This window comes from Xenia sp. Carnegie-2017, unplaced genomic scaffold (genome assembly GCF_021976095.1).
Source record: "Xenia sp. Carnegie-2017 unplaced genomic scaffold, XeniaSp_v1 HiC_scaffold_20, whole genome shotgun sequence".
NCBI classification, from domain to species: Eukaryota; Metazoa; Cnidaria; class Anthozoa; order Malacalcyonacea; family Xeniidae; genus Xenia; species Xenia sp. Carnegie-2017.
In genome coordinates, this window is record NW_025813483.1 from 11,480,937 (window position 1) to 11,489,224 (window position 8,288).

The 8,288-nt window shown below is 34.7% G+C and overlaps 1 protein-coding gene and 1 long non-coding RNA gene across 2 annotated transcripts; both read left to right on the top strand.

Moving 5' to 3' along the window:
* The first annotated feature begins 430 nt into the window (after window positions 1-430).
* On the top strand, window positions 431-2,071 carry LOC124442250. The gene is made up of 3 exons (XR_006947190.1): window positions 431-491; window positions 1,197-1,282; window positions 1,850-2,071. It is a non-coding gene; the product is annotated as an uncharacterized LOC124442250 (long non-coding RNA).
* An 8-nt stretch (window positions 2,072-2,079) lies between these two features.
* Window positions 2,080-4,205, top strand: LOC124442238 (transient receptor potential cation channel subfamily A member 1 homolog). The gene is made up of 4 exons (XM_046992749.1): window positions 2,080-2,097; window positions 2,167-2,484; window positions 2,846-3,212; window positions 3,547-4,205. Exons 2-4 carry the CDS (start codon window positions 2,170-2,172, stop codon window positions 3,918-3,920), a joined length of 1,056 nt encoding a protein of 351 aa, XP_046848705.1. The 5' UTR covers window positions 2,080-2,097; window positions 2,167-2,169; the 3' UTR covers window positions 3,921-4,205.
* Window positions 4,206-8,288: the final 4,083 nt, after the last annotated feature.

Below are 8,288 nucleotides of genomic sequence, written 5' to 3' on the forward strand. Positions count from 1 at the left end.
ATCATTGCCCAGTATTGATGAAGTATTGTATTGTCTGCAAAAGGTCGCCAAGATTGAATAAATGAAACAGTCACGTGGTTGGGTTATTAATATCTTATCATATATGATATGATATTAATAACCCAACCACGTGACTGATAAGACATTTTGTATAGACATAGCCACTGACTACGCTTTTTAGAACCGTGTTTTCATTTTACTGTTTTCATCGTGTACATCCTCTGTCTCCTTTTCTACAAGGCTTTCCTTATAGTTATCCTTTTTCGCAGTTACAAACAAAGAGGTAAAAACTCAAACCATTCCGCCATATCAAAGCGATGTTGCGGAATATAGTTTATGTATGTCCTGTCTGCTGTAAATACCTTAAAGCAAATGGATGGAATTTGGATGGAAAGTGTACAACAAGTTTTATGTTTTATTTCTTGTTTTGGTTTCTCTTAACGTCTACGCGTTTGGAATTCCTTCATATAAGGCGTCTGTTGGCAAAGATGGTAATGTGAAGATTAATCAAAATACATAAACAGTAACTCAAGTAACGTAAACATTTTGATTCAATGTTTCCACTTTATTTAGTCATCATCAGAAATGATTATGTTACATGTGTATGCATTATATATAGACTGTATGTGTTGATGTAGTTGACAGAAGACAGATAGTTCTCTCTTGCCCCGACCAAAGACTACACGATATGCTACTACAGACAACAAATCAAAATCTATAAACACATCAACAGCTGCGAACAATTTACTCATCTCACTGATTTCTTACAACTTAACATGGACGAACCCAATACAGAACCATTTGACCCAACTCTCTTCCTGTTGAACAACTGTCACATCATAGACAGGGCAAGGATTGGTCAAACCTTTTATCAAAGAAACACTCCCCATCCGTAGAAAAACCGGAACTTAATCATGGCACTGCTTCAGGTGAACTATCTGTTTCTGTTAACTTGGTCAAATTATATAAAGTCTATATATACTGCGCACACATGTAATATAATCATTCTTGATGATGACTAAATAGAGTAGAAATGTTGAATCAAAATGCTTACGATATTTGGTGTTACCGTTGTTATTTATTTTAATTAAAATACTCAGTGGTTCCCGAAACATTTTCGAGGAGATTAATTATTTCACGATTTTCTTGAATTTGTTTAGTTTTATGTTTTCGTTATTGAAACTATTTGTGTTTAGAATTACCAAAGTTGATAAATGTTAAGGTAGCGATGCTTATCTGTCTCATATCTGCTGGCGTTCAAACATTGAAAGAAATCGGTCAGGTTAGCATTCAGTTTATGGTCGTAAAAGCTCCCTCGTATAAACCATGTATATTAAAAATGCCACTTTATGTTTGTGCTCGTTGCAAAGCTGTTGTAAAATATTAGGGACTGCCAACAAAAAATGAGACTTATTCATGACAGCAGAATGATACGTAGAATGAAAACGTATGTATTTTGCCTTGGAACATCGACTTTCTCAGTGAAGGTGTGATTGATAACCTTGCAGTTGCAGAACAACAATAGCATGACGTCAACCATATGGCTGCTATTTGTTAAAGCCTATTTATCTTTTTAGTTTCATTTTAATTTAGTGATGAACGTTACAGTTTTAATTGGCAACATTACTATTTTGCTTCATTTTATCTTCAACAGCAATCCTTCATTTCTATAACATTTCTGTAAGAAATGACAAGCTACAAACCTATAACAATAATTTTTTGTGTATAGGGCTGATTTTTTTGTCCTTTCCCTGTATAAGAATGGCGAAATCGTTAAAAAGGAATTTACAAAATATGTCTACGCTTAATTTGATCTCTTGATATTGACATACTCTATTTAATTATGTAGTTATTCGTTTACAAATTCAATTATTTTATGGACAAAGTCAACTATTTGGAATGTGTTCTCTACGTATCAACATTCATCTTTGCTGTACCAAGTAACGACAGTATGTCTGTAAAGACAAGTTTTCAATGGATGGCCTGTTCTGTAGCGTTATTCTGTGCTTGGATAAATCTTATTATGTATCTAAGAAGGTTTGCCTCCTACGGTATAATTATTCTCATGATGAGAAAATTTCCTTCACACTAATCAAGGTTCGTCTGCTGAAGTTATGACTTCTCCCTCAACCCTAATGTTTAATGATATCAACAATTCGTATTTAGGTCATGGGTCTCTTAATATTTTTCTTGGTCGCTTTTGCTGCCGCTTTTACAGTAATAATGAATGATAGACAGGGATTTGAGAGGTTTAGCGTGTCTATCTTAACTGGAGCAACGATGACGATGGGAGAGTTTGATTTTAAACAGACATTTCTCGGTGACCACTCTGATTACAACACATTTTATCCACTACAGCTGGTCCTCCTTGCTGGTTTTCTCGTCGTTATGCCTATCATTATTATGAACCTTCTGCTTGCCCTTGCCATTGATGATACCAGTAGCATTATGCAACACGCTAAGCTGCAGAAACACATTCAAACGGTAAGGACATTCATGAAACTATCAAATTAGATCCTATAGATAACGTATGTCAATGAAGTTAGTGATGAATGAACGTCAGACAACAAGAACAGTCTTACAGTATCTAAAATATAAACTAAGATAACGTGTGTCGGTGTAGGTAGTGATGAATGAGCAATGGAGAACGAGAACAGTCTTTACACTATCTAGAATATAAACTATGATAACGTGTGTCATTGTAGGTAGTGATGAATGATATTAGATAACGGGGACAATTTTTACACTACTTAAACTAAGATAAAGTGTAGGTGGTGATGAATGAATGAGGTGAATAAAAGCAATCGTTATGATATTTATAACATTTTTCTTTTAATTGATTTAGGCGAAAATGATAATTGACATAGAACGGAAGAGGTCTTCATTTCCATGGCGAAGTAGAAAAACACTCATACCTTGTTTACAGGAAAGACCCAACAAGACATACAACTTTACCCGCGCCGTTTGGGATTTTGTATTTTACGGTCCTGATTTTTCTACCAATGTAGTCGATGAGAGCCGGGAAGAAATGGGAAAGAAACAAGACATGTCAACGTTGATTCAAATGGTTAAAGAACTGCAAAGGCAGAATGCTGTTTTGCAAAATAAAATGTTAGAGATTCAAAACGAGTTTACAATGGAAAGGAATCGTAGATCAATCGAGTATGTCCGAATGAGTCAAGATAAACAAAACGCTACTACTCAATTTCGAGGTAACATTTCTTATTTGTAAAAATTGTACCGAATTTTCCACAAACACACTTCAAAGCCATCTAAAGACTGATCTCTGTCTCTGTTATTCATTCACCACTACCTACATTGACACACGTTATCTTAGTTTTTATTTTAGTTAATATAAAGACAGTTCTCGTTCTCTTTTGTTCATACATCACTACCTACTTTGACCTACGTTCGTTAGTTTATATTTTAGGTAATTTAAAGACTGTTCTTGTTCTTTGTTGTTTATACATCACTACCTACATTGACATACATTGTAAGTAGTGGAGAAGCTGTTGCCCTTACGTACTTTTGTATTTTCTTAAATAGGTTACAGTGAGAGCATAGAAACCTTCAATCCAGAGGAGACAAGAACTGTGCCTAAGCGAAAGCCTTGGGAAAGAGTACAAAACGATCATAAGAAATTCAGTGTACCGAATGCAAGTGACTATGGCGTCGGTGATGATTTGAAGTATTCTGAAGGAGATTTTGACGAAGAGAGAAAAGCAAGGGAGAACGATCCCGAATTAAATGAATTAAAGAGACAGCATAGTCAAATGGATACATACGAAGATAAAGATGGGGTATTCGTTCATGATGATGTAACAATTTCTGTGAATGAAAATGAGGCTGAAGACAGTAGACTATTTAATAATAATGATAAACTGTCAATGATTCTTCGTACTGATTCCAGTGTTGTCTGAAATGCTGAAACAGCAAATCCTTAGGAACTCATTCCACCGAGTTAACCACAATATGCTACTATGGAAACTGTCCTAAATATGGTTAGAGATTTCCCCAAAGTGGTAGCGCATGATTTTAACAAGATGTGTCATTTTGACAGGAAGAAAATAGTTTTAATGTGTTATAATTCTAGAATACAAACCTTACTAACGCCCATGGCATGATCTTTGGGCTTAGCGCAGCGTAGCAACTGTACCTTTTTTTTTATATGCATAAAAAATGTTAAATAAAGGTTCCAAAACCAATTACTATCGAGATGATTTAGGTCGAGCGAAACACGCTCTCATTGTCAGCGTTATTTTCGAGGTTCTTCTCTGTTTGTTCAAGATCCGCCCTTGTATTTTTGCGTTGGATGAAGCACTCTTTATTAAAATGTTTAAAACAAAAAGATTAGATAGAAATTCCAAAGCATTTTAATGTCGTGATGATTTACGTCAAGCGAAGTACGCCCGGCTTCGGTGCAATTGACAGCGGGCTCAAATTGCATTTGCCAAAATTTTTCGCAAAATTAAGAAAATATAAAAAGTACCTAACGTGTTATCTTCTAAGCTGCACATCGCTCCTTCACCTCTCTTCTTCACGTTTCTCCTTCACATCTCTTTTTCACGTTTTTTTCATTCACATCTTTTCTTCATGTTTCTATTATTTACCAGCGTCACTTGTTTTCTGTCTTTCACGTTGATAGTAGTGGACTTTTGGTCAGGCGTTGAATGTTTCGAGGAAACAGGCAGGATTCGCACTGGGACATCGAGTGGAGTTGGCATTGAAAAAATTCGGACTTTGTACATATTTTTTGTCTTCATTTTTATACAAAAGCTGCGGATATTTCTTGTCAGGAATATGAAACGCCTGTATGTATTTAGTCTATTATATGCGATTTTCTTCAGTAGTTCATGCTATACAAAAAATGCTTGTCTTCTACGTTAATCTACATTTATTTTAGGTTGTCTTACCATGAATTTCAATAAAAATAATTTGCATTAGGAAATCCATGCTAAGCTATGTCAGAATTGACCATCGTGTCTGATCGCCTGCTAACACCACAAAAATGATATAAAAATGATCGATGAATTTATGTGAGCTCGTCGCTCACCGAACGAGCGGAACCAATTGTAACTATAAAGTCTATGTTTGCGGAGCCGCAAAAGTTCGAACTATTTCACCATTTCTATAATTAAATAACAATCTTCAAGTTCATAGTGATAAACAATCGTTTCCAACACGTCTCGACCTTTATGAGAAGTTTCAAAACGACGTCACCAACATCTTAATGCCGAAACTCGTATTTGCGTTATTTAATGTTTAATTATTTGCGTAATATCACAGAAAAATGGTCAATTGTTATTTGCATTTTACGTTTATTAATGAAGGGAGAGGATAGTTCTTTTGTTTGGCAACAATAAGTTTTGTTTTTAAAAATTAGATTTAATAGATATCCGATAATTTGTTGAAGTACGAACAATTCATGTGGAACAAATACATATAATGATATGCTTAACACTATGTATAAAGGTACTATTCACTTCAAGTTTTGCCTCATACAAGTGACGAGGCGTCATGGAAAGCAGATGTTGTTCATATAAGATGGAACAAGACTATACACATAGGCGACAAGTATAAAGATTTCTGATTGTGCAGAGCAAAATAAAGTTGTTGGCTTCAACTGTCATCGACGACAAGTTACCGAAAGACGTCTCATTTGATTGTCAATGAATTTGAACGTGTTGATGAGAAAATCAAGACCGCCAACATCTGTGAATGCAACTGAACAAGAATTGGAATCTTTCAGTTTGAAGAAACGTTTTGAGAACATAGAAAAATCCAGTTGAAAATACGTTCGTAAGACTGAAGTCGTTACAAAAGAAGAAAGGAAAAGGTTGGTTAGCGTTTTCAACACTACGTGGTAATAGCCGATAATTTTGGCATCATCCGATCAACAGCAAGAGGATTTTTCCGATATTTGTGAGAAAATTCGGTTGTTAGATACCACAAACAGAGGAGAAACTAAGTCAAGTGAGTACAAATGTAAGTAACTACAATGACGTTAAATATATATTTGATTCTTGATTCTATTGTTCTTGTGAAAATCTCAATGGTTTTTATTGATGATGCTGATTTTTAGCTCTTTTCTTCAATTTCACATTATTCATTACTGAATATATGCAATGAATATAAGTACACTGAATTTGTCTTTGTGAATAGCGATAAGCTCCTAAGGAGCCAATCACAATAAAAAATTATAGTCATGACGTCAATTAAAGAAATGTAAGCTAACATATATAAATTCGTGTGTTTTCACTTCAACGGAAAATTAGTCACTTTTAACGTTATAGAAAGGAAGGTAAATCTGTCTTTTTACTAACGATATAAAGAAGTATGAGTTGCGTGGAATAATCAACTAGTCTTAGTGCAGGCCTCGAAATATGAAAGCTTTCACTGCAATTTTCGTTGACCACGATGTTAAGCCTGAGATCGTTCGAAAGTTCTTGTTGCATCGTTCAAACTCAACTGACTGTAGCTATTCGTGCAATTTAGGTCACTGTTCTACCATTTGGATCGTCAAACAGAAAACATATTGCAATTTTCTCATTCTCAATATATCTGATTAAGAATTAAAATCGCAAACTAACGTCATATTCATCATAAAATCTTGTACATGTGTTTCATATTTTCTTATAATGTAGATCCCACATGGATGGAGTTGTGAAAGTGCCTTTATCACCTGTGCCATTCACTTCAATTACTCTTACTAGTTTCTCGTTGCTTATGTGTCATGGTGATTCATGGCCAAGAATGTTTATCTGTAGTTTGGATTCTCTGTTGATGTCAGTTGTTTGTTCATATAATGATGATGGGCCCCATTGTTATATGCGCCCACCTAAAGGTGGTCAGCTGATACTCATAGAAGATCAACTCTGCGCTAAGCATTCTTTAAGTGATGATATAACTGGGGTATTGAAGTGATTCCTTTTCCTTCGCTTGAAGTTACCATAAGAGTGCATTGTAAATTGTAATCTGTCGAAATGGCGATTCATGATTTCACTAGCCACTTTGTCGGTTAACGATGTTGAGTACTTTGTTTATGGAATGGTATAAAGGTATCGAATGGACATCGATTTGTGGCATATGTACGTATGAACATAATATTGAAATGATTGGACTAAAAAAAACGAAATATGTTCTACGAAGATGGAAAACAAGCGAGTGGAAAAACACGATTCACGTCTTGGGGTTTGTAAGTTGAGTAGATAGTGTTGTATGAGTATCTGCATGAGATAGTTAAAAAGGATCCTGATGGTCTATTTTTATAATTTGAGCCTTAATCATGAATAACACCCAAATTAAATAAAAACAGTCGGTTTTTCATGACAAAATTTGTCAATTTTTGTTTATCAACGAAAGATGTCACTTGCTGTGAGAAAATAGCTGGCTTTCATTCACTACTTTTTCATAATTACATTTAATAAAAATTGCTATGCTGCAAGTAGCTAGGGGTCATTGAATTTCAAAGATAAAAATGCTACCATATATTTCTACGACGTACACGCAAAAACTGCGCGGTAAAAAAAATAGGAAGAGACCAACTAAGTCGCCTGGATCAGACGGACCAGGACAACGCTTGGAAATCAGGTATAAAAGTTTTGTTCTTTTCAATATATATAATTTCTCTTCTTGATCATCCATTTTGCTGACATTTTACAACGTGTTTTTTGTAGAGTGGCTTTTTCTGTAGGCCTACTAACTGGACAATTAATGAACGACCAAGTCGGACAGAAGCACCAAGAAACAAGCGTCCTTGTAGAGAGAATCACACTTTTCTTATGCAAAATGTTCATCAGTATAACTCATTTTCAAGTAAAACCGTTTAAAACTAAATTTTCACAATTGTTAAATTTTCTGACAAAACACGTGAGTGAAAGCCAGCTGTTAATGAAGGTGTTTATGTAGCAACATAGAATTTTTTAATGAAGTCTAGGAGACGTCAAAAATGATTTTTATGCAAGTCATGACGTCACTGTGGTCATTTCATGTTTTCATTGTTATTGACAGGTGAATGGTCAGGTCGTACGTACTGAATAATTTTTTCATATAATTTTATGGGATGCTTTTAATTTTCATTTTTCGTCTATTTATTAAAATCTTTGTTAACATTCTACGCTCTTTCATGTTTTGCTCTCTACGAAAGTTTGCGTTTCTTTTGTTGAACACAAAATATTTGCTGTGTCAATAGGGTAGTCGGTACGCTTTTTTGTCGCTCTGTAAATTTAAATTTTTTATACGACTATATAGGATGTACGATCTGACTACGCTGCAGCATGTTAAAGTAG

Excerpts from the sequence above, each read along its gene's own strand:
- LOC124442238 (XM_046992749.1), top strand. The coding sequence starts at position 2,170 with ATGGGTCTCTTAATATTTTTCTTGGTCGCTTTTGCTGCCGCTTTTACA. Across the intron at positions 2,485-2,845 it reads TGCAGAAACACATTCAAACG|GCGAAAATGATAATTGACAT; the intron begins GTAAGGACATTC and ends TAATTGATTTAG. Across the intron at positions 3,213-3,546 it reads CGCTACTACTCAATTTCGAG|GTTACAGTGAGAGCATAGAA; the intron begins GTAACATTTCTT and ends TTTCTTAAATAG.